Here is a 26,685-nt window from a genome sequence, read left to right on the forward strand (position 1 = left end):
ACTCCTCCAAGGGCCTGAAACATCCCCCAAACTAATAACTCCTGACAAAGCACCGCCAGGGAAAATTCCTTGCGGATTTGAGATTTTCACTCTGTTAATCTCCTAACTCAATAAAGCAAACACTCCCTGCAGCAAATTAAATACTTTTATTAAAGGGTCCCCTCCCCGATTCTCTTTGACATGGGTATTGTGAATCCATAACCCTCTTGGAGCCTGAGTGTCTGTGTGAGGGGCTATCCCCTACTCCCCATCATTTTCTCCTGTTACTCTAAGAAGGCCAGAATCCATTATGATTTGCTGATTCTTAGATTCTCGAAACATCTGACATCTCTAGCTTCCCTGAGTAGCTCCACTGGCCTGTCAACTGAGGAAACTGCTTTCTCTTTTTTTGTGGGGGTGACAGGCCTCAAATAGCTCTGACCCAGGCACCTCTAACCTTGTAGTTTGCCTGGAGGAGGACCCAGAAAAACTGATCAGGCCATGGTGGGCTTCTTGGCCAACGGTCAAACCCTTCTTCGGACTTCACTAGGGGCTTGCTGGTCATACCTTGGACAGTTATCTGGAAACCAGATGGGATTAGCTGTAGAGAGTAGAAGAGGGTGGAGCAGAAGTCGAGAAAGCTACTCTTCTCTCACATTTTCCTGTTCCCAAGCTGGCCTTCAAGCTACTCCTCTTTAGGATCTGCCTAGAATTGGGTTCAGCCACTTTAACTTCTAGTCATTACTTTCTTTTCACTGCTGGTTGGAGCCAGGCTATCCTGAGGTCCGGATGGCCCTTCTTCCAGGACCTCCTCAGGTGCCATCTTCAGAAAGCCTGCTTTGCAGGGAAACCCACCACTTTGCAGATGGCAACTGCCAGACCCCTTAACATTTTAAGAGAAGACCCCTTCTAGAAACAGCCTCATGTACAGTTTCTCGGTTCCATCACTGGGTCTGGAGTGCAGAGGGCTTTGTGAATCCATACTCTGAGAGAATAGAGACAATGTGTTTTGCCTTTGGCAATAGTCAGGTCTCTGGGGGCCATAAGGCCCTCTTGGCAAGGGCTCCATGGGTGTGTGTGATAGGCCCTCGTGGAGGGTCTGGTCCTGGCAACCATGGCCAGGAGTTCTGGATGCAGACTCTGTCCAGGGTGTGGAGAAGGCAACCTCTCCTTCCTGGGCCTCTGAGAAGACCCTGCCCAGCTTTCCTCCTCTCTATTTGCCCACCCTGGGCAGGAAAGGTCCTCGTTCAGGGCAGGCAGTGGCTTCAGGCCCTGGCCCCTCAGAGGTGTTAAGATATAATAGCCCAGGGTGGGTCTTGGTCATTTGAAACGTCCCCCTTCCCTGTCAATCTTGGATAGGCATCCTGGGCTCTGCAGCTCTCCCCATGTATCTCTGACCCCAACAGAATTGCTTCCAGACCTATGTCCTCCCCTGGAAGTCAAAACAGTCACTGGAAGTTAGAGACAGAAAGAGAAAGGGCTGAGAAAATGATGAAGGGAAGACAAAGTCCATTATCCCTCAAGTGGGGAGTCAGAGAGACCTGGACTGGAATCCATATTCAGCTACTTACATGCTCTGAACCCTGGTGAGCTACTTGTTCCCCTTCACCTCAGTTTCCTATCTATAAAACAGGGATAATGAAAGTTTCGCCCACTCAGGGTCACTGTGCAACTTGCAAGAGACAAGCCTGTGAATCGATCAACACAGTAAGTGTTCAAAGAATGGGATCATAGGAAGAAATTCAATGGCTTCCACACAGGGACCAGGCCCAGCTGTGGGGCTGGGGATTTGTTCCTCTCTGAGGCCCACAGGGATTTATTTGCTAGTCCACCTAGTGGCCTTTCTTCCAGATACCCCTGCAGGGTACCTGGAGTGGGGAAAACCTGGGGTGTCCAAACCTGTGCCTTCTGGCTCTACACAGCAACTACCCAGGCTAGTGATGGAGATGAGCGAGGGAAGAGCCCAGGCTGTGGTTGTGGACAGCTCAGGCTCTGGCTGTCACGGTGGGCCCCATGCAGAGACAGACCTGGGCATAGTTGAGTCCATGCACTCTCAACTTGGGCATAATTGCCCCCAAGGAAGCAAAAACTGGTTCTTGGAGGAGTGAAAATATTTTAGATATTACAAGGGCTTGTGGTACTCCACAGCTACACTCGGCCTGACAAATCTTATTCCTTTTTTTTTTTTTTTTTTTTTGAGATAGAGTCTCACTCTGTTGCCCAAGTTGGAGTGCAATGGCACAATCATGGCTCACTGCAGCCTCAACTTCCCCTGGCTCAAGTGATCTCCCACCTCATCTTTTCGAGTAGCTGAGACTACAGGTGTATGCCACCATGCCTACCTAATTTTCTATTTTGATTTTTTTTTTGTAGAGATAAGGTCTTCCTATGTTGCCCAGGCTGATCTTGAACTCGTGGGCTCAAGCAATCTCCCTGTCTTGGCCTCTCAAAGTGTTGTTGGGATTATAGGCATGAGCCACCGTGCCTAGCTCTTATTCTTTATTTCTAATGAAAGAAATTAAATTTTAATTTAATAAAGTTGATTTAAATCAAATTAAATTCTTCTCCTGGGGACAGAGTGGCATCATGTAAAGAAGGTGGAGAAACATCGGCACAGTCTGTCTTCCTGTCCGAAGGTCCTTCCTGCTGCCTCTTCCCATAGCTTTCCTTCCCCTTGGGCTCTTGGGAGCATTGGGCACTGCTGAACAGTCCAGTTAAGTCCCAAGGCCCCTTTGTCCCACGCACTGGGGATATGAGCAGTGCCAACCACTCTTACCCTGCCCTTCCCTTGCCTCCTGTGGCTTCTCCGTGCGGCTCCCCTCCAGCTTCTGCTCTCCCTATATATGGAGAGCTCTCTGTTCCCCATGCTTTGCTCCATGGCTCCAACTCTGCAGCCCCAAACTCTGCCAGTTCCCTTTTCTTCGGTGCCCCACTAGCCCTCTCCATTTGGATTTTTTTCCCACCATTCAGACTCGATGTGCCTGGCACACCTTCTCCTTCCTCCAGGAAGCCCTCACTGTCTACCCCAGCCTGCTTGGTACTTTCCCTTTTATAGCATTTAGCTTGAACCATTTTATATTAAAGAACGTCCTGGGTAAAAAAAGTGAGACCTCATTGCTACAAAAAATAAAAATAATTAGCTGGATGCAGTGGCATGTGCCCAAAGTACCAGCTACTTGGGAGGTTGAAGCAGGAGGATCGCTTGAGCCCAGGAGCTTGAGCCTGTGTGCAGTAAGCTATGATTACCCTACTGCACTGAAGCCTGGGTGACAGAATGAGACCCCATCTCTGGAAAAATGACAACGACGATGACAAGAATGCAGTTGACCCCTGAACAACATGGGTTTTGAACTGCATGGGCCCACTTACACACAGGTTTTTCTTCAACCAAATGGGGTCAAAAATACAGTATTCATGGGATGCAAAACCTGCATATATGGGCCAATGTTTCATATAGGCAGTTCCACAGGGCCAACTGGGAGACTTGAATATATGTGGATTTCGGCATCAGCAGGGGGTCCTGGAATCAATGCCCTATGGATACGGAGGGACAATGGTATATGCCTTTGTATTACTCTCAGAGTTTCATGGGTGACTGTTCTGTCTTCCCACTTGAACTTTAATTTCTTTGAGGATGAAGAGAAAGTCATAAGGTTCTGTTTGCTCCTTACTTCTGGACACCAAGGAAGGCAGGTGGGAAGGTCTTTGTGGACCAGGAAGCTCTCAAGGTACAAGGCGCCCCTTCCCTCTAGGAGGGTCAGGCAAGCCCAGGCTGTGCAAGACTGAAGTGCCCACCTGCCTCATGGGGCCCCACCTTACCTGGCTGACTCCTTCCACTCCATCTGGTCTCCGTCATGCTGCAGAGTGTCCATCTCTGTGAAGAGGGTGGGGTTGGGAGCCTCATCTTCCTCCCCCAGGATGTCCTGGAGCTGCTCAGCAGCTGGGGACCCTGCAAAAGAGGGGCAGCAGGTCTGCTGAGTGTCCCATGGAAGGAAGGAGGACCACAAGGCCAGCAGAAATGGAGTAGGAGGCAAGCACAAGGGAAAAGCATTTTCTAATTCTGTAAAACTAAGTCCAGCTCCTGGGTGAAGCTGGACTCCTGTCACCATGAATCAGAGGTGGGCGAGATACTCTTTAAGATAAAAGGATGAAAATATTTAGTCTGCATTCAGATCCTGGGTCTTGTAGCTGGCAGTGAAGAATGATGGGAAATGGTCGAAGCCAGGGCAGCAGCAAGAACCAGGAACAGAACTAAAGAGAGAAGTGAGAAGCACTCTGATCCAACTTCAGCTTACCACCAGAGGGGTTCTTCTTCCCGCCAGGCCCCATACCAGCCAACTCCCAACACTGGTCTTGAAAAGGCAGTCAGCCATGCAAAAGGACAGCTTGCACACCCTTGTACCATGTGGGCCCACTTTCTTCCTGGGCAAGGTGGCAGTCCATTTCCTGAGCCTCCAGCCTGCTTTCCAACTGCCCATTGGAAGTCACTTCCTGGGTGTCTCCCAGGTACCTCAAAACTCAACATCCCTCTCCCAAACACATTTCACCTGTGTTCTTTCTCTCTTTTTCTTTCTTTTCCTTCCTTCCTTCTCTTCATTTCTCTCTCTCTCTCGTGAATGCCTACTATGTGCCAATCATTATTCTAGGTATTGGAAAATAAAGCTATGAAGAAGACCTATGTGTCCTTGCTCTCTTAAGCACGTGCTCTAGTGACAGAGACAGATAATAAACAAGTCAACAAATCCATAAATGACCATTTCAATAAGTTGTCTAAAATAAACAAAATGACCAGGGGACCTACAATAGATATCATGGTCTCAAAAGGTCTCTCTGAGGAGGGGACACTGAAGCTGTGACTTGAAAAATGAGAACGAGCCACTCTGCAGATCTGGAGGAAGAGTGCTCTGCATGTTCCAGGCACCCTGTGGTGGAAAAGTGCTGGTGAGTGTGGTTTAGCATGTGAGCAAGGGATAGAGAGATGGCATGATGTCAAAGTGGTGACCAATGCTGTGACTAAAGGCATCCCTGCCCACCCCACTGCACAGGCTAGACACCTTGGAGTCATCCTTAACTCACCTCCTTTCCCCTTATCTTTACCCTCATATTGAAATTTTTAGGAACGCAGTCCCTCCTCACCAACCCCACTGCCCTGTCCCGATGCAATCTCTCATTCACTGTCTCCTAGGCCTCATCAGGTCTTGCCTTCCTCCAGCTTCTTTCCTCAGTTCATCATTCCCTTCTGTTCTCACTTATTTCTTCATGGACCTCTACTCTTTTCTTCATCACATCCTCCATTCTTCCCCCTTTGACTTCCCAATAAAACTAGCCAGGCAATGCCCAGACAAGAATTCACTGGCCCAGTCTCCTCTGCAGATGTGTCTGAGGGCTTGGGCGGGGGGGTAGGTGGGGTGGGGATGGCAGCACGGAGTGGTAGTGTGGTGGAACCAAATGGACTTCCAATCCAGCCAGACAAAGGTGTGATTCTCGGGGCTGCCACTTATTCACGAGTGAACTCAGTTGAGTGAGCAGGACTGCTGGGAGGAATACATCAGGTAAGAGAATGAAATGCCTGACACAGGGCTTGGAAGGTAAGAGGTGCTTAGCCCCTCACCACCAACACCCACACCCAGGCCCATAAGACCCACTGTAAGGGTTTCCCCTCAGCAGGTCTCAAGTGCAGCAACCTTCCATGCATCCTTGTCAGCACCCTTCCTGTGTCCCTCGAGGCTGTCCCTAACCTTTGCTCCTCTCTTCAAGCTTCTTGATTCATCTTCTACCCCACTTCACCAAGAAAATAAAGGCCTCCAGGCACGAAATCCATCAACATCCTTTCTTCCAACCCCTCGACTCTTTCTGATCCTTATTTCATCATCTAGTCTTTCTTCAACCTGGATCTTCAACTTCCCTCTCTCCACCCTCTTTCTCTTAGCCTAGAAACAGCTCTTCCGACCCAAGACAGCCTCCCCGACCCTGCCTGTCTCCTTAGCTCTCCTGCTTGCTTTCTTCTTTCTTTTACCCACACTTCCTAAAGTAGTGGTCTGTGCTCATGGTCTCCATCTCCTCCTTGCCCAACCACTACCCGGCCTGCTGTCACTGGCGCAGCCCCCACCGTGCTAAGGACATTGACAAAGGCAGAGGTTTCAAACTGACAGTTCAAAGGTGTGTTTAATTCAGGCCTCGCAGAGTATGAAAGTTTTTGAAAGTATTGCTAAAATAAAGAATTGTAAGATTTCATACAGAAATCCAGATCTCTGACTTTTCTTGAAAAGTCAGATGTTCTGATCACTGTGCCCACGTTCCTGCTTGGCAACAATCCATGAGAGTTGATGATGGTGCCTTCTTAGGTAAGCATATACTTTTTAGTTTGCCACAGTCCCCACTACTTCTTACTAGTGTCCCATTAATCTCATTTATTGCCATGCACCCAAATTCACAACCCTTGCCCTCAGATCCCTCTTGTTATTTTAATTGTCAAACCAATAAGCTAATAAAATCAATCAAACCAACAGCACTGAGAAGCTATGGTCTGGCTTATCTCTCTGGAACTTCAGAGGTGGTGACTGGTCCCTCTGAACTGAAATGTGACTTATGGCTCTTATAACAGGGCAGTTTCTTGATATTTTCCCTCTCTTTGAAGATTCTCTCTCAATATCTTCCCCTAGTTCCTCTTGTCCGGCTAACACTTAAATCTTGATCTTCCCCAGGATTCTGCTTCATCTTGTTCTCTCTTCTCTCTTCACACTCTTTCTGGGCTAGCTCATGTTATTTGCGGTGTCATTTTATAAATGAGGTCACCCTTGTGTCCAGGCAATACACCCATGTGTACTGAACATTCCAGCCAACAACTGGACTGCTCCTTCTGGGAGCTCGGCAGCCTTCTCAGGTCACCCTCAACATATTCAAAACAGCTCTGCCTCCCTTATTCCATCAACCCAGCCCTGCTCTCCTCTGTTTTGATTAATAGCACCTCTAGCCATCTACCCATCTAGACAATGCTAGACTCATTCTTGAAGCTCCTTTTTTTTTTTTACCATTCATGTCCAAATGGACACTAAGGTCTTTCATTTGCTTCATAAACATTATTTGGCTCTCTCCTTTTTTTCCAACCCATTGCCACCATCTTGGTTCTGGCTCTCATCATCTGCTCCTATCACTGCAATAGCCACTTACTGCTGCCATTGCCTTTGGTTGTCCCATTTAACCCCATTCCCTATGTAGCAGTAGAGTGTGCTTTTAAAACATTTCAGGCTGGGCGCGGTGGCTCACACCTGTAATCCCAGCACTTTGGGAGGCTGAGACGGGCGGATCACGAGGTCAGGAGATTGAGACCATCCTGGCTAACATGGTGAAACCCCGTCTCTACTAAAAATACAAAAAATTAGCTGAGCGTGGTGGTGGGCGCCTGTAGTCCCAGCTACTCAGGAGGCTGAAGCAGGAGAATGGCGTGAACCTGGGAGGCAGAGCTTGCAGTAAGCCGAGATTGCACCACTGCACTCCAGCCTGGGCGACAGAGCGAGACTCTGTCTCAAAACAAAACAAAACAAAACAAAAAACCATTTCAAACATGTTCACACAATGGGCTCCTGGGAGTCATGGTTCTCTTTGAATAGCACCATAAAATACTATACATATGAGTTAGAAATCATTTTACTAGCAGAACACACTATTATCTGTACAGAGCTCAATGGACTCATGTATTTAAATGAATTTTAAATTTCTGAATTTTTCTATTACTTTTTCTTTCTTTCTTTTTTTTTTTTTTTTTTTTTTTGAGACAGAGTCTCACTCTTTCTCTTAGGCTGGAGTGCAGTGGCATGATCTTGGCTCACTGCAACCTCCACCACCTGGGTTCAAGTGATCCTCCCACTTCAGCCTCCAGAGTAGCTGGGAGTACTAGCTCATGTCACCACACCTGGCTAATTTTTGTATTTTCTGTAGAGACAAGGTTTCACCATGTTGCCCAGGCTAGTTTTGAAATCCTGAGCTCAAGAAATCCACCTGCTTCAGCCTCCTAAAGTGCCAGGATTAAAAGTATGAACCACTGGGCCCAGCCTATTCCTTTAACTTACATCCTTTCCACTGTCTTATTGATTGCTGACACTTGCTAGCAGACACCAAATGTTTAAAGAAATTTTATAGACAAAAAACCAACAATTGAGAAAATAACCTTATTTTTTCTTCAAATTGAGAAAACTGTGACTGCTTGATTCCGAGGGGCCACACCAATTCTCCCTGGGATTATAAATCAGTAACTACTCTTTTAAATTTGATGTACCTTGGAGGATGGCATGAAAAAGAAAATAAAAAATAAAATAAAATAAAATAAAATGTAGATTTGATTATGTTATTCACCAGTTGAAAAACTTTCCATGTCTCTCTATTGCCTAAAGCCTAGGGGTCAGTGACATGGCTCAAACCATCCCTCGTAATCTAGCCCTAACCTGCCTTTCTAGGTTCTAGCATGTCCCTCACCCAGCCGCCCCGACCCCAGCCACAGCAGACCACACACAGTTCTCTGAAGAGTAGGGCATGCCACTCCTTGGGCCCCTGTGCCTGCCATTCCATAAGTCGGGAATCCCCTTTCCCCTTCAAGGCCAGACAAGAAGGCAAATAAATGGACGGGTCCTGGAGAGAGGAGACAGGCAGAGAGCAGGATGCAAACCAGTCCTGCCTGGGGCATTACCTGCTCCCTGGAACAGCTGAACGCTGGGGTCCCTGGCTGTCGATGCTGCCTCTGGCCCCAGCCTGCTTCTGCTGCTGCTTCCCTGGCTGCTACTTCCACAGGTCCTCTTCTTCACACAACAAACTCACTTTTGTTTCCAGTTAAGCAGCAGGGGAGGCGTGGGGAGAGACAGGGGTTTGCGGGGAGAAAAAGAGAGAGAGAAAAGGAATGTGTGAAGGACTGGGGAGGTGGAGAGAGAGGCTATATGTAGAGAGAATACAGATGTGGTAAGTGTAAGTGTGAGAAAGATTATGCAACACTGTTTGAGAGAGAAAAACTACACTGAGAGTTAATTAAAGATCCGAGAGAGAGAGAGAGAGAGAGAGAAGTGAGCAAGAGAGAGAGGTGAGCAAGAGAGAGAGAGAGAAGTGAGAGAGAGAGAAATTTCAGGTGCACTGGAGAGAGAAAGGCTCAGTGGCTGCAGCAGAGCCTCAAGCAGGAAGCTGGGTCTCCACAGCAGCAGGGGTGGTGGCAGCTAAGGACCTGTGAGAGGACTGGCAAAACTGCCCCTTTACCCCCTTCCCCATGAGTGCTTCCCATGTGCCTGGGGTCTCTAGGAGCCCAGGCTCCTCTCCAGAGGCCCCTTTATAAAGGCAGGGGTAGGATTTGCTGTGAGACTCCCCAGGGCCTCCTTAGGAGCCTTGGCAGCAGGAGAGCTGGCTGGAGAGAAACGTGGCAGGTCCCTTCCTCTCCACCACACAGCCCCAAGGGTGGAGTGGGGTTGCTGGAGGGGAGTGTTTGCTGTGGGGTCTCACGCTGACCAAGCAGTGCTTCGATAATGTGCTATGTAGCTGGTTTCTTTCCTCCCCAACTTTAAACCTAAACTCCTGATCCTCTTCCTGTTCCTCCATCTCTCAGGCAAAGTAACAAGTGTCACCACTCAGCAGGTGTTTTCTGAGAGCCCACGGACAGTGGAAGCTGGTCACTTCAGAGTGTGGGGTGAACTCCACTGAGGAATTATTTTGCTCTTCTGAGAAACTCCTAATCTCCTGGGTTTGGTTTAACAAGTGCTTACTGAGTACTTAGAATGTGCCAAGGTTGATTAGAGGTCACTGAGTGGCGGCTGCTCCAGGAAGTTACAAACCCTGAATTCACTAAGTCTTAGAGCTGGGAGGGAACTTAGTGACGGACAAGTCCAAACCCTTCATTTCACGGATGAGAAAACCAAGACCCAGGTTACCCCAGAGGCCCCCTAGGCCCCAACACAGGTTAGCAGAGCCTGGGGGAGAGCAGACATCAGACATCCTCCCACTACACTGCCACATTGCAGCTGGCTCCACCGGTGACATTTTCAGACCTGAGGCTCGGGGATCAAGTATGCCCATTTTATTTTTTCATTTTTAGAGACAGGGTCTCACTACATTTTACAAGGCTGGTTTCGAACTCCTGTGCTCAAACAATCCTCCTGCCTCAGCCTCCCATAGTGTTGGGATTACAGGAGTGAGCCATCACACCTGGCCACAAGTATGCCCGTTTTAAAGCTGAGAAAACAGAAGCAGAGGATGCCAGGCCCTACCTGAGGGTCCCAGGCTCTTCAGCTTGCACTGCACTGTGGCTGAGGTTGACCCAACTCTGAGTGGCCACAGCAGGCCACACCAAGTCAGGCCCTGTGGGTGGCCTCAATACCAAAAAAAAGATAGCCAAGGATCCCAAAAAGATCCTCTTTATTCATGTGCTTTAAGAGCCCAGACCTGGGCTCAACTCCGGACTCTGCTATTACCAGCAATAGGATCCTGGCAAGGCATCAAGCTCCCCCTGAGCCTTAGTTTCCTCATCTATGAAGTGGTAGTAATCATGCCCCTGTCACTGGACTGTGGTGGGGATCCAATGAGATAATATATGTAATGTGACTGGCTGGCACAGCACTTGTGTACACCAGTCACTCAATAGTTGATATTGCTATTATTGTTGATGCCAGCAGGTGAGACGCTTCCTCCATTACTACCAGTCACCAGCCTGTTCCCTTTAAATATTCCAAGGGCCCAATCCTTCTCAGCTTCTAGACTCCATGCTCCTCCCATGCTACCTCTGCCCCTCCATCCCAGGCCCCTACGCTGTCTCTACCCCTCCCTTCTGCCCACAGAAGGTTTAGCTCACCACATGCTGGGCTACTGGGTCAGGGTTTCTCTAATGCCCTGCGGGTCCCACATGTGTGCAGCACATCAGAAGTTAATCCACATAATGAGAAATGCCACAGGTAACAGCCCCTCTGTTCTATAGCTAACAGCAAGAGTCGCATAGCGCCAACCCAACTATAGGAATGGATTCTAACAGCAGTTGCTGGGAGAAACACAACCTCGGTGGGGACTGCTTCAGGAGGCACACTAAAGCCACACATAGAATCATACTTTAACTGGGTTGGGACTGACTTAGAACAAAATGATCTAGTGGCCTGCAAACTAGCAAGCAGTATGGACTTCAACTCTTAGGAAAGATCTGGGAGCCATTATGGCCATCTGGAAGTCAACATCAGGACACGATCCTGGGGTCCTCAGCTCTGGGAAAGTCCTTTCAGACATTCCCTCTCTCATCGGCTCCCTGGTGGGTGGCTGCATGGTCAGCTTCGTAAAGTCAGGGCCTACCTTGTTCACATCGCACTGCTGGCCCCTGACATGGGTTCACGCAGCATGTGTGCTCAATGCATATTTGCTGGGTGAATGGATTTGACTGCCTGACACTCAGGAGTGTATGTGATGAGGCTGGCCTCAGCAAGAGAGGAGCCAAGAACAAGGAAATGGAGCTGAAGGTGAAGCAGAGGGGGCAGGGACGGTGGGATTTGGGTGACTCAAGGCCACTGACTATTGGGGAGTGGGAGAGAGAACCCAAAGAAGCCAAAGCCATTCTTGCCAACTGTGTGAAGTGAGTGTTGGAGGCCCTGAGTCCTACTTTCATGGGCAATAAAATTCTTTTTCTAGAAGGCTTTATACAAACTCCAAGTGTGCCCTCTGAGAGAGGAAGAGGAGAGAATCTGCTGTCTTGCTGTGTTCACAGGAATCCTTCCTGGGGTAGGTAGCTTTGAGATGTCTGCCTAGCCCATGTCTCCCTTCCCATAAGGATCACCCTGGGCAGCCATGTTTGTGTGACATGTGACCCGTGCTCCTGGCCACAATGAGTTGGAGCAAGAATGGTTCACTGGACACCTGACCCAAGCCTGTGAATTTTGAATTGGGTCTCTGAGTTAGCTGGGCCTTTCCTGATGGTTTCTGGGAGATAGAGCTGGTAAATGGAAGAGGCAGAAAGTGTTGGGCTGCAAAGAGAGGAAGCAGCCTAGAGGCGAAGCTGTGAGAAAGGGCTGTGTACACCCAGAGAGGGAGCTGAGAGGGCACTGAGCTCACCCACTTGAGCCTGGCTCTTCATTTTGCTTTGGGACTGTGAGAAACTCCTTTGCTCTTATAATATAAACAATCTCTCCCCACACCCGTTCTCTCTCTCCTTCCCCAAGCCAGTTCAAATAGGTTTCTGGCATTGTGATAAAATTACCTTCTTAATCATGAGTCCCCTTTGTATGAAATTCTAGAGCGTGAAGATTTTTTTCTGAGTACATTCTTGAAAACCATAAGTGTAAAGGTTATAAAAGAATATTGAGCTACTGTCATAGAATAGTTAGATTAAGTCTAGTCATGTGAAAAGTAAAAGAGCGGGGAGTAAACAAAGGCAGGGCAGGTCTAAAGAAAGAAAGAGGGGTCAAGGAAACATGCCATGACCCTGGATAAGGGAGGAAACTCAACTGGGTCAGAGGGGCTGGCAGAGCCTGGCACACGCATGACCGGACCCCCAAAAGTGCTTGTGGATGGAGCCAAAGCTGGAGAAGCTCTAAGTATATTGGGGGTCAGGGGAGACTCAGTCAAGGCTAGCTGAGAAATTCAGATAAGAGATCCCGCTGTCTTTCCCATCTGAGTCCCCTACGCCACTCTGGACCTCCGAGCCTGGGAAGGGCAACAACCTCAGTGTGAAATCAGAAAGGCCTCGAGCGTTTACAAGACCCAACAGCAAAAAGAGAACAATGACATCCATCTCATTGGAGCACCAGAGGAGAGGCAGACGCTTCTGGAGAGCCAAAGGGTAAAAGGCAATTATTACTCATGATTTAAGATTTTAAAATGTCACCAACAGTCTTCAATTTGCATGTTGTCCTTATTGCTCTGTTTTGGTAGATACAAATGTAGTATAATGAAGAAGTTGTCATTTAAAACCAAACTAAAAAGTTGCTCTGCTTTTTCCTTCCAAGCCAAGAGGGGTATGGAGCCTAATTACATCAGTAGGAAGTTGAATCTTGATCCTGCTTCTTTCATCTGACAGAGGCCAGTGGGAAGGGAGAAAGAAGAAAATTTAAAGCCTCTTTCAGATTTTTTTTTTTTTTTTTTTTTTTTTGAGACACAATCTCACTCTGTCACACAGTCTGGGGTGCAGTGGTGCAATCTCAGCTAACTGCGACCTCCGCCTCCGGGGTTCAAGAGATTCTTATGCCTCAGCCTCCCAAGTACCTGGGATTACAGACATCTGCCACCACACCCAGCTAATTTTTATATTTTTAGTAGAAACTGGGTTCGCTATGTTGGCCAGTCTAGTCTCAAACTCCTGGCCTCAAGGGATCCGCCTGCCTCAGCCTCCCGAAATGCTGGGATTACAGGCATGAGTCACCATGCCTGGCTTTCTTTCAATTCTTTTATGCTGCGTAAGGGCTAGACTGAGAGACGGTCTTTGTGTTTAGTTCAACACATTATGTGTCCAGTTGCCCTGAGTTAAGGTGAGAGAGACAGATGTAAATCATATGACAGGTAAAGTGAGTGGAGTGAGTGTGTGTGTGTGTTGGAGAGGGGCACTGAGGAGAGGGGACTCAGAAACCAAGAAGCAAGGAGATATGAGGAGACTCAGGAGCACAGTGATGGGGGGTGGGAGTTGCCAAAAATATGGTGGGAAGGTGAAACTACAGAGGCAGGTGGCCAAGGGGAAATCTTCAGCGGCCAGAGGATTTTTAAGAACAGGGATATCTAATATCTCATTTTAAAAATTGAGTATCTTGGCTGGTTGCAGTGGCTCATGCCTATCATTCCAGCACTTTGGGAGGCCGAAGTGGGTGGATCATTTGAGGTCAGGAGTTCAAGACCAGCCCGGCCAACATGGTGAAACCCTGCCTCTACTAATAATACAAAAATTAGCCGGGCATGGTGGCAGGTGCCTGTAGTCCCGGCTACTCAGGAGGCAGAGGCAAGAGAATTGCTTGAATCTGGGAGGCAGAGGTTGCAGTGAGCAGAGATCACACCACTGCACTCCAGCCTGTACAATAGAGGGAGACTCTTTCTCAAAAAAAAAAAAAAGAAAAGAAAAAGAAAAGAAAAAGAAAAAATTGAGTATCTCTGCAAAGTAAACCCCCTCCATGGTTCTGAACCTTCAACAAAGCCTGCTGCTCACCTATATGCTTTAAATGACCAATTTTGAGGAAACCACAGCAGGGCAGAACTCCATACCTGGGCTTTCCTAGAGGTTAAAGCAGAGAACAGATACCAAAGGTGAAGCACAGTGAGACTGAATCCACCAAGCAGGGACTTGGAGCCAGGGCAACATTGAGACTAGAAGCCTTGGAAATTCACAGACATTTAAGCAAAGGTGTGGGCCTACTCTAGAATGTGGTGAGGAGGCTGGAGTCTATTTTAGTTAACCATATGGAATAAAGTTATAAAAACTTTATATTAGGACTTTCATTGGTTCACTTGCAAATTCAGGCTCTCAACCCATTTCCCCTTAAGGTCTTAAGGTCACTAACTCAAGATTCTCTCCTGATAGCGTTTTTTGCTTGTGTTTTGTTTTTGTTTTTTAGGAGAACAGCCCTCATGGCTAGGGAGGGAATGCAGTATACACTGAAAATTCAGGGAGATCTTGGTTTAAAGGTTTCAAAGGGCAAGAAAAGAGACGGATAGATACAGGCTTCCTTGAGGTAATTTTAATGTGCCTTCCTTCCCCAGCCCCGGGGTCGGGGGGAGCATAAAAGGTCTAGAATGATCTTTATCCTTTCTCCTTTTTCCTCCTCCTTTCCTCTTTTCTCACTTCTCCCCACTTCACCACTCCCTTCAAGATCCAAATTAAGTAGACAAAGGTGGGAAGCCAACCCCATTCTAAAGTTTCAAACCCTAAAAGAAAGCCAATTGTCGGCCAGGCACCATGGCTCACGTCTATAATCCTAGCACTCTGGGAGGCCGAGGCAGGCGGCTCACTTGAGTCACTTGAGGTCAGGAGTTTGAAACCAGCCTGGCCAACATGGGGAAACCCATCTCTACTAAAAATACAAAAAAAAAATTAGCCAGGTGTGGTGGCACACGCCTGTAATCCCAGCTACTCGGGAGGCTGAGGCAGGAGAATTGCTTGAACCCAGAGTGGAGGTTTCAGTGAGCCGAGATTGTGCCACTGCATGCCAGTTTGGGTGACAGAGCAAGACTTTGTCTCAAAAAAAAAAAAAAAAAAAAGAAGAAGAAAAAAAAAGAAAGCCAACTGTCTTTGCTCCTATGTTTGAAATGTAGCCTGCCTCAGGAACTCTTTAGTGCAAGAGATGTTTTAGAGATAAACTTATTTTCTATCCTAACCCTTGCTCCTTCTTTAACAGAAAAGAAAGACAGCATGAAACATGTCTTTGGTCCTAAGGCTTGGGAACCTTGTGAGGTTCCAGTGTCTTAATAGAGAGCCTTTCTCTCCTTTACTTCTCATCTTGGGGTAATTTTGATCTTCTGGTGACCCCAGCGTTGCTCAATACCTGGCAAATAGATGAAGGCTTGAATATTTTTCACACTCCTCCCATCAGAAGGATCTCATAAGCTTCTCAGTACCAATGAGGGCAGCCAAACCAAACAAATGCCCACTTGTAGAGGAAAAAGATTTGGGCATGGTGCTCTTAAATTGTGTTAATGTGTATAAAGTGAACCAACTATATGTTAAGTGCCTACCATGCACCATGCACCATGTGAGGTATCTAATATCTATTTATCTCTCATTTAACAACTCATAGCAATTTGGCATGAACAACCATGTAGTTTGGCTAGGACCAACCTGGTTTCAGCACTGAAAGTCCTACCTCCCTTATCCTGGGACATGTCTCAGTCCTGGGCAGATTGAGACAACTGGCCACCCTGCAACAATCTTTCACTCTCCAGATGAGAATACTGAGACTCCAGGGTCTACACACCCCGGCTGGGTTTGACCAACCTTGTTTCTCTTAAATCTTGGCTCCAGTTCTTATTAGCAGCCTAGAAAAGTGGAAGTGCAACCACATTTCTAAAGCTGCTTCTAATCCTCTTTCTCCTAACGGCCTCTCAAGAGGTTTTCACAGCCAGAAAACACATTTTTTTCCCCCAGCGTAGAAATCCTGGCTCCTACTGACTTTCACCACAGTTTGATGATTCTATTCATCATATGAGTTCTGCTTGAGTCAAAATTGATTGGCTACTAAGTATTGACTTCCTAAATTATTAATATATTCACACTGGGGGGAAGGTGTGGTAAGGAGGAAGAGAGAAAATAAATAAACCAACTGCTATGGCCTATTATTTCCTACCTATCTATTCCTTTCAACATAAAGCAATTTGGGTACTTGAAAGGACATCATTATCAGCCTGGGTCCAATATGGTGACTGACCAATGGCATCTTACACAGGAAAGTAATGTAGTGAAAGGGCAAGCACAGTCTTTGGAGTCAATAGATCTGTTTTTATTTCCCACCTTCACTGATTAACATCTACATTATGCTACATCTCTTTGAACCTTAGTTTCTCAATATGAAGATGGGGATAATAATATCTCCCTTTTACTGGTGGTGTGAGGATTGAGAAGATGTAATTCCTGATTTCAAATTATATTACAAAGCTATAGTAATCTAAACAGTATGGTACTGGCATAAAGACAGGCACATGGACCAAGGGAATATAATAGAAAGCACAGAAACAAATGCACACACACATGGTCAACTAATATCTGACAAGGGTGGTAAGAATACCCAAAGTGAAAAGACTAGTCTCTTCAATAAATGGTGTTGAAAAGACTGGATATCCACATGCAGAAGAATAAAACTGGACTTCATCTTATACCACTGACAAAAAACTAACTTGAAATGGATTAAAGGCTTAAATGTAAGACCTCAAAACATAAAAGTGCTAAAGGAAAACAGGAGAAAAGTTATTTTACACTGGTCTTGGCAGTGATTTTTTTTTTTTTTATATGGCACCAAAAGCATAGGTAACAAAAGCAAAAATAAACTAATGTAACAACACCATATGAAAAGGCTTCTGCATGGCAAAGGAAACAATCAACAAAATGAAAAGGCAACCCATAGAATGGGAGAAAAGATTTGCAAGCCATATATCTGATAAGGGCTTAATACCCAAAATATATAAGAAACTCATACAACTCAATAGCAAAAAAACCAAATAATCCTATTTTTAAATGGGCAAAGGAAGCCAGGTACAGGAGCATGTGCCTGTTGTCCCAGTGCCTCAGGAGTCTGAGGCAAGAGGATAGCTTGATCCCAGGAGTTCAAGTCCAGCCTGGGCAACACAGTGAGACCCTTAAAAAAAGGCCAAGGATCTGAATAGATGTTTTTCTAAAGAAGACGTATGATATGGTTTGGCTGCGTCACTACCCAAATCTTATCTTGAATTTTAGCTCCCATAATATCCATGTGTCATGGGAGGCTCGCGCCTGTAATCCCAGCACTTTGGGAGGCCGAGGCAGGCAGATCACCTGAGGTCGGGAGTTCGAGACCAGCCTGACCAACATGGAGAAACCCCATCTCTACTAAAAATACAAAAATTAGCTGGACGTGGTGGCACCCGCATGTAATCCCAGCTATTTGGGAGGCTGAGGCAGGAGAATTGCTTGAACCCGGGAGGCAGAGGTTGCAGGGAGCCGAGATTGCACCATTGCACTCCATCCAGGGCAATAAGAGCAAAACTCCATCTCAATAAATAAATAAATAAATAAATAAATTTCATGAGACCTGACAGTTTTATAAAGGGCAGTTCCCCTGCACATGCTCTCTTGTCTGCCACCATGTAAAACATGCCTTTGCTCCTCCTTCACCTTCTGCCATGACTGTGAACCTTCCCCAACCATGTGGAACTGTGAGTCCAGTAAGCCTCTTTTTCTTTATAAACTACTCAACCTCGGGTATGTCTTTGTTAGCAGCATGAGAACGGACTAATACAACATAGAAATGGCCAATAGGTACATGAAAAAGTGCTCACCATCACTAATCATCAGGGAAATGCAAATTAAAACCAAAACCATAGTGAGATATCACCTCATAACTGTTAGAATGGCTACAAAAAGACAAAAGGTAACTAGTATTGGCGAGGATGTGGAGAAAAGGGAACACTTGTGCATTGTTGGTGGGAATGTAAATTGGTACAGCCATTATGGAAAATAATCTGGAAGTTCCTCAAAACATAAAAAGTAGAACTAGCATATGATCCAACAATCCCATCTCTGGGTATACATCCAAAGGAGGCCAAATCAGTATCTTAAAAAGATATCCACATGCCCATGTTCACTGCAGCATTATTCACAATAGCCAAAACAGAAATAACCTGCATGTCCACTGACAGAAGAAGGGATAAAAAAAATGTGGCATATATAAATATATACAACAGAATATTATTCAGCCATAAAAAAGTAGGAAATTCTGCCATTTGTTTCAACATGGAAGAACCTGGAGGGCATGATGCTAAGTGAAATAAGCCAGAACTATTGCATGTTCTCACTTATATGTGGAATCTGAAAAAGCTGAACTCATAGAAACAGAGGGCAGAACAGTGTTTACCAGGGGTTGGATGTGGAAGATGGGGAGATGTTGGTCAAAGATGAAAATTTTCCAGGGATCTAATGTACTGCATGGTGACTATCGTTAACAATACTGTATTGCATATTTGAAATTTGCTTAAAGAGATCTTAAGTGTTCTTACCATACACACGCACAAAGGTAACTATGAGTGGTGATGAAGGTGTTAACCAATTTGATTGTGGCAATCATATCACAATGTGATAAACATATCACAATTCACATATCACATATCACAATGTGATATGTTTATCAAATCATGTTTTATACCTTAAACATATATAATTTTGTCAATTATATCTCAATAAAGCTAGAAAAGAGAAATGTATGAATTTCCTTTTCTTTAATCCTCCCAGCTGCCTTTTCTAGCTAATTTTTACTTATCATTTAAGACTCATGACAGGTGTCACCTGCTCCAGGAAGCCCGTGCTGCCCCCTCTGCCACCACTCACCACCTGGGCCTATGTGCTCCTGTTTCTCCCCCTATAGTTTCCTGTGCAGACCTCCATCAGCATACCTCCCACCAATTTATGCTTATCTGTTTGTGGGTCTATCATCTCCAGGTGCAAGATGTCTTCTCCAAGGGGGTCTGACATGATCCAGAGGGCAACTTTGAAGCAAGGGGCTGCTTTCCATGTAGGGTATGGAGCCAGTACAAGAAGGACAAGGATGCCTGGGCTGGCCTCTTTCCTGCCCCTGACCTGCTGTGGGAATGAGGACCAGCAGTTAGTTGGGCCTCAACTGGAGTGAGAGCAGGGACTTCACATGGTTATGTAAGTTAAATGTGGTTCACGGAACCATCAAATTTCTTTAGGATAGTGTATCTTTTAACCAGGTACTCTGGAACTTAATAGAAAAGTACAGACACCCAAGCCCCATTCACATCTAACATGTCAGGCAGCTGGATTGTGTATTTCAAAACTGTCCTGGAGGTTAGGAACCTTGCGGCATATATCAAAGGCACCCTCATGGGTCTCTGAGAAAGGAATAAAAGTGAGCTACTCGGCCTTTGTTTCAACTTTATAGTTATGATTATTAATATTATACATTTTAAAAATGATATTGAACTATCATTCTCAGGGGGCTTTCACAGGTACCAAGCCCCTTCACATACACTGTCTTATTGGATCTTTGCCATTATTCTGTAAGGCAGGAACTGAAGGGGTCTCTGCTCAATCCTCCATCTGCATAGTGTGCCTGACCCTCAGGCCCAGACACATCTAGCCACCCTGCCTGGCCCAGGCCCCTCATACTCTGCAGGATGACCCTGTCCTCTGAAGTGGGAGTTCCTGCTGGGCTATGCAGCCAGACCAGCTGGGCCCCCTGTCTAGGTGTCTGGATGGATTTATAGAACAGACAGGGCACTCAGAGAGGAAAAACATATGTGTTCAGGTGTCCTACAGCAAAGAGAAGTGGGAGATTCAGACAATTATCCAGATGAGGCAGGTAAAACGATTCTGGCGCCGTTTCATTTTCCCTTCCATAGGGCATTGACACTATCCCTGAGATGTGGCAAGAGCAAGGTTTATATCTGTATCACACATACAGTGCCCATTTTGCTTAGAAGTGAAAGCGGGTTGAGATTTCCACTCCATGAAGAATGGCAGAAACCAACTCAATGCCCATGGGCTGCAGAAAAATCACTGTGGTTGGTGACCTTGTTATCAGGCTTTGTGGCTTCCTCAAACTGGAGTGTCTGGAATTGGGGTCTGGAATGTATTCTCAGGGGTAGAAACGTTTCACTTGAACTTTTAAATTTTGCTTCCATTTTGATGATAATCTTAAAAAATTCCTTCTATTAGATGGAATAGCAAAACTTGGGTTACAATTCATAATTAGAAGATATTTTTATGGAATAAAACCCTAATTAGTTAGATTATTTCTCAAATTGGAATATGTGGCTTCCTGGGGCCCTACAAATATAAAAATGCATTTTCGTGGGTCCACAGGACTTTATTTTCCCTTTAAAAGGGGTCTTCACTTTACTCCAGCTTATGAGACATGGCCTAAAATTCCCTGTCCTCCCAGGCTCTCCCATTCTCCCTTTCCTACTCCACAGCCCTATTGGGAACAAGCCAGTAACACATACACATAGTATGTGTTAGTATAGGAAGAGCAGGCGGTGAAGGAAATGCACCAATATATTTGGTACAAATACGAAAAAGGGGCTGGATGTGGTGGCTCATGCCTGTAATCCCAGCACTTTGGGAGGTTGAAGCAGGTAGATCACTTGAGGTCAGGAGTTTGAGACCAGCCTGGCCAACATGGTGAAACTCTGTCTCTACTAAAAATACAAAAATTAGCTGGGTATGGTGGTGCGTGCCTGTAATCCCAGCTACTCGCGAGGCTGAGGCACGAGAATCACTTGAACCCAGGAGGCAGAGGTTGCAGTGAGCCGAGATCGCGCCACTGAACTCCAGCCTGGGCAACAGAATGAGACTGTCTCAAAAAATATATATATGCCAAAGGGTTCTACATTCTTTTTTCTTTGGTTTGCAGTTAAAATCAGTGTCCACTTAACTGAACGAGAAACCACCAAAGCAATGTCAAATCCACCATCTACAACTACTTCTGTGATGTTCCATGTCACCTCTTCTAGAGTCTTTGAGCAGAGGGCATCAAATCTAAACTGCTTTCTTCTTCTCTGGCTCAGGAGGGACCCAGCAGACTCTACTTTCCAAGGACGACCTCAATCCTGAATATAGGAGAGATGGTGGGGTGACAGGGGAATATCTCAGAGACCATGTCAATATGTGTGAGGCATCCAGAACCAACATGGGGGCAAGAGGTCTTCCCAGCAGGCTTGCTTTCCTCTTGGTCTCTGATGTTCCCACTCCTGAGCAAGACTCTGTGTGTGTGCGTGTGTGTGTGCGTGCGCATGCGTGCATGTGCACGTGTTTTGTATGTGTGTTGTGTGTGTGTGTGTGTTGTATTTTAACTACAGCCCATCTCTTACACTGGACTTCTCCAAAGGATTTACCATTACCCCATCTCCTAGAAAGGCACATTTACTCTGGAAAAGCCACAGGCCCTGGTCGACCTAATGCCAATGAGCGGGGTTGCAGAAGGCTCTGCGGGGTTGGGGGTAGCTCTCATGGCCTGTGAGAGCAGGTGCATCAGGTCTCCTGCCAGGATACTAAGATGCAGTCACTGCCTCTGACACCCCTTGGAAGGTAAAATAAACCAACTTTTCCATGCTTAAGACAGTGAGCTATATATACAGTAGAAACCAAACTAATACTATTTATTAGGCAGGTTTGGGATATGCTGAGAGTGAAATCACGTCCCCAGAAACATCAGTAAAGTCTAGAAAATAAAATGTCATATTTGTGCTCTAAGGATTCCAGTCATTTTTACTCCTCTTAAGATTGATAATTTTCTTTCCACAGGAAAGAGCAAAAGACTGATTTTTAATTAGCCCAGTGCTGTTTTCTGAAGGAGTAGAGGCAGTCCTGGGGTCTTTGTTGTCCTGGGAGAAAGCTTCCTAGGTGTCTTGCAAGCTATAATGCAGGGTGACTAGACAATTCTGTACCAGGCCTTTCAGTTCCAGTGAGGAGAGAGGGTGGAGCTAATGTAACAAGAACTTCAGTTTACTGAACACAATGCCTTGTACAAAACAAGCATGTCCATTATTGGTTCTTAGAGCAACAACCGTATGGTCCTTGGAATTTGGAAATGAGGGAAATAATTCTGAGAATTAAACCATGAAATCAACACAGAATGGATCACAGTGGAGGTCTCAAAGTCCCTAGAGAAAGACAGAGGGCTTCAGTCTGACCAAAAGTGTCAATGAGCAGGAAGGCTGGCCAAAAATGGAAGCAGAGCAGAGGGGGCCTGAGAGGCTAGGCTGAGCCATGTGGAGCATTACCCACATTCTCCAGAAAATCCCCCCTGCCCTGCTGGGTCCCATCTGGACACACCAGCACGATGGCTCCCCAGAATGCACCGCTCAAGGAACTCACGAGTCCTGCTGATAAGATCCACGCTGCTGTCCCGGCTGCTTGCCCCACTCCCTGGGCCAGTCAGTTCCTGCTGCGGTTGGTCTGGCCGCAGGCCCCAGTGGACTTTTTGCAGACCCGAAAGATGTCCCTTCTGGTCAGTTTTTCTTTGAGGGTACGTGGGTACTGGAAGCCCAATGTGGATAGGAGGGCATTCTGTGGGCACAGCACAAAAGACAGGAGAGGCAGGGTTACTGAAAATTGGCATTTTCCCATAATATCCATCAGTTATGAAGAGATTGGGCTGCAGAAGCAAAACGGAAGACACGGAATGCCAGGATGGGGTCATTGCCCTGAGGCTTGGGTTTGACAGAGCTCCAGTAATGAACCAAATCAACAGTTGCTGGAGGGAATACCCTCAGTGCTATAATTAGAATTCTGTTAGAATGAGCAGAACTCCCAATTCCCCGTTCTTGCTTGTCCGGAACAGTGATTACTGGATATGACTTATGACACGTGGTTCAGGGGAAAGTCCCTTAGTGGGTCACAGATGTAGTTCAAAATGCCAAGTGCTCTCTTTGATTGTTAGGGGGAAGTCATATGCATTTCTACTGAGGGCCATTTTTACTAACAATCAAGGACTACAGAGACTACTTATCAGAAAAGTGAGTTATTGAGAGTTTCACAAAGCTGGCTTTGTAAACTAAAATTTCTAAGAACTAAAGTTACCAAGAGCCCTAATTCAGAATCCCACTAATAAGCCTGATTACTATTGAAAACCAGGGTAGTGGGCAAAGCACACAGAGGCAACTGGAATTCCCTCACCTCTCAGATAGGATATTGCTACCAGTTTAACATCAGTGTTGTCTTAAGTCAACAATTTTTAAAATAATTAATAGATTTTTAGAACAGTTTTAGATTTACAGAATTATTGAGCAGACAGTACACAGAGTTCAATGTACCTACCTCCACCCTAACCCCACCTCCACCCCTACAGTTTTCCCTATTATTAACATCTTGCATTAGTGTGGTGCATTTGTTATAATTAATAAGCCAATACGAATACATTATTATTAACTATATAGTTTTCATTAAAGTTTACTCTTCTATTGTCTAGATACTTCTATGGGTTTTGACAAACGCATAAGGACAACCATCTACAATTATATATCATATAGAATAGCTTCACTACTCTAAGTATCCTTTGTTTCGCCTCTTCATCTCACCCCTTCCTCTCTCCAACCCGCCCCCCCACTTTTTTTTTTGAGACAGAGTCTTGCCCTGTCGCCCAGGCTGGAATGCAATGGTGTGATCTCGGCTCACTGCAACCTCCCCCTCCCAGGTTCAAGCGATTCTCCTGCCTCAGCCTCCCAAGTAGCTGGGATTACAGGCATGCACCACCATGCCTGGCTATATTTTTTGTATCTTTAGTAGAAACAGGGTTTCGTCATGTTAGCTAGGCTGGTCTTGAACTCCTGACCTCATGATCCACCCACCTTGGCCTCCCAAAGTGCTGGGATTATAGGCATGAGCCACCATGTCTGGCTCCAACCCCCTTTTTACTTACTATCTCTACAATTTTGCCTTTTCCAAAATATCATAGAGTTGGAATTGACAGAGCAGGAGCATTGCCATCTTGTTGGATAAGCACTGCCATTCTAAAGTTCACCTTGATCAAAAACCATGTAAATCCAAAGGGCATCAGCCTAATGGCTAAGCTAAGCATGACCATAAACCATAAATAACATCTCCAACTAGAAACATTCCAAACCCCTCCCTGACCAGAGACATGCCAGCCCTGAGACAACCTCCCCTCCAGCCAGAGAGATGTCAGCCCCAGGATAACTGCCTCTCCCATCAGAGACAGTCCAACCCCACCATAAACTTCTCCCCCACAGAGAAACATTCCAAGCTTGTGGTAAGTTCTCTCACTCTAAAATAAATAGTCTTAGTCTGTTAGAGAGAGTGCTTCTGACCCAAATCAGCCAGAAGCCCCTCTCAGGTTTATTCTCCAAAATAAACCTGTCTTTGACTGTCGAGCCACTTTCCATGTTTCTTTCCTTTCTTTAACTCTTACAGGAATCATATATTATGAAGCCTTTTCATATTGGCTCTTTCAATTAGCAATATACATTTAAGCTTCCTCCATGTGTTTTCAAGGTTTGATAGCTCATTTCTTTTGTTGTTGTTTTTTAACCTCTGAACTTTTTATTGGCCTCTTGCTCCCCAAAGGGTACCCTGCTTCTGCTGGCTTAATGTCTCAGAACTTTGGTGTCATTGTTCTCAGACACCACTTTGCCACCCACTATCTGGTGGGTAGTGGTCTTCTGGATGATTTGCATGGAGTTGCCGCTGTCCAGGGCATCACCAAGACTGAAGTCCTCACCATCTTCCAGCAGGCAGTGGTAGGGGGTGATCTCAGCCTCCAGCTTGAGCTTGATATTCAGCAGGGCCTTGTACTCCTGGGCCTGGGGCTGTCCCTTTGCCCAGGTCTGTGCCAGCTCTGACTCCAGGTGCAGCATGATCCCATTGAGCTGCTCCATCTGGGCCTCCACCTCCCTCACAGTGTTCTCCAAGCTGGCCTTCAGATTTCTCATGGAGTCCAGGTCAATCTCCAAGGACTGGACTGTACATCTCAGCTTCATGAGCATCATCTCAGCAGCTCCAACCTTGGCAGACTGTATGGTGACCACTGTGGTGCCCTTCTCCATCTGCTGAGACCAGTACTTGTCTAGCTCCTCTCAGCTCTTCCGAGCCAGCTCACTATATTGGGCCCAGATGTCTGCCATGATCTTGGCGAAGTCCTGAGATTGGGAGGCATCTACCTCCATGGTCAACCCAGAGCTGGAAATCTGGGCTTGTAGGCCTTTTACTTCCTCTTCATGGTTCTTCTTCATGAAGAGCAGCTCCTCCTTGAGAGCCTCGATCTCTGTCTCCAGCTGCAGCCAAGTGACATTGGTGTCATCAGTGACCTTGTGGAGCCCACTGATGTCACTTTCCACAGACTGGTGCATGGCAAGCTGTGTCTCATACTTGATTCTGAAGTCATCAGCAGCAAGATGGGCCCTGTCGATCTGCACAACTATGTGGGCATTGTCCAAAGTATTTGTGAAGATCTGAGCCCTTATGTCCTCAGTGGTCTTGAAGTAATGGCTCCAGTCTCTGACCTGGGGTCCCTTCTTCTCCAGGTGCTCCCGGATTTTGCTCTCCAGCTTCCTGTTCTCAGTCTCCAGGCTCCTCACTCTGTCCAGGTAGGAGGCCAGGTGGTCATTCAGGCTTTGCATGATCTCCTTCTCATTCAGGATGCCTCCCATTCCTGCCAGACTCCCAGCCATCCCCATGGTCAGGCCTCCAGACCCCATATCGCCCTGGAAGTTGGTGCAGCAGAACACAAAGATCTGGGAACCAGAGCCCCCAGCGCCTACATAGATGCTGGCCGCACTGCTCACCAGCCAGGCGCCATAGCTTGGTGGCTGGACAGAGCCCAGGGACTGGTAGTTGGAGAAGGTGGAACAAGTGGTGAACCTCATGCTGGCCAGTGAGGAAAGTGAGAGGAAAGGACTCAGGCTTTGCCAATGACCTCATTTCTTTTTATCTCTGAATAATACGTCAATGATGAATGTACTGTAGTTTGTTCATTCATTCTCCTATTGAAGGATATCTTGGTGGCCTCCAGTTTTGGTGATAATGAATAGAGTAGCTACAAACATTCATATGTAGGCTTCTATGTGAACATAATTTTCAATTTAATTGGGTAAATACCTAGGAACATGATTACTGGTTCAGATGACAGGACTATGTTCAGTTTTGTAAGAAACTGCCATACCGTCTTCCAAAGTGGTTATACCATTTGCATTCCCACCAGCAATGGAAGAGCATTTCCTATTGCTTTGCATCCTCACCAGCATTTGGTATTGTCAGTTTTTTAAAAAATAGCCATTCTAATAGGTGTTAGTGGATCTCATTGTTTTAATTTTCAATTCCTGAATGACATATGACATTTAGAATCTTTTTATATGTTTATTTGCCATCTGTATATCTTCTTTGATGAGGTGTTTGCTCATATCATTTGTCCATTTTAAAATTGGGTTGTTTGTTTCCTTATTGTTGAATTTTAAAAGTTCTTTTGGTATTTTCAGATGCAAGTCTTTTATCAGATATATACATTTTGCAAATATTTTCTCCTAGTCTGTGGGTTTTCTTTCCATTCTCTTAAATGTCTTTCA

General features: G+C 46.1%; 1 protein-coding gene and 1 pseudogene across 15 annotated transcripts in view; both read right to left on the reverse strand.

Annotated features, from left to right (window-relative positions):
- LOC105465287 (solute carrier family 4 member 5) overlaps window positions 1–26,685 on the reverse strand; it is a 146,999-nt gene that overhangs the window by 65,051 nt on the left and 55,263 nt on the right. For 12 of the 15 annotated variants that reach the window (XR_011611917.1, XM_071076945.1, XM_071076944.1 and 9 more), the window contains 2 exons: window positions 22,484–22,675; window positions 3,799–3,928 (listed from right to left, as the gene is read on the reverse strand). Coding sequence is in view for 14 of the 15 variants with exons in the window: in XM_071076945.1 (XP_070933046.1) it covers window positions 3,799–3,928; window positions 22,484–22,675 (322 nt within the window). In the remaining variant the exon portion in view is untranslated. Of the gene's footprint in view, window positions 1–3,798; window positions 3,929–8,662; window positions 9,171–22,483; window positions 22,676–26,685 lie in introns of those variants that run through there. The other 3 variants (XM_071076948.1, XM_071076947.1, XM_071076949.1) reach the window with 3 other exon arrangements.
- LOC105465286 (keratin, type I cytoskeletal 18 pseudogene) lies at window positions 24,011–26,020 on the reverse strand (annotated as a pseudogene).

This window comes from Macaca nemestrina, chromosome 13 (assembly GCF_043159975.1).
Source record: "Macaca nemestrina isolate mMacNem1 chromosome 13, mMacNem.hap1, whole genome shotgun sequence".
Classification (NCBI taxonomy): domain Eukaryota; kingdom Metazoa; phylum Chordata; class Mammalia; order Primates; family Cercopithecidae; genus Macaca; species Macaca nemestrina.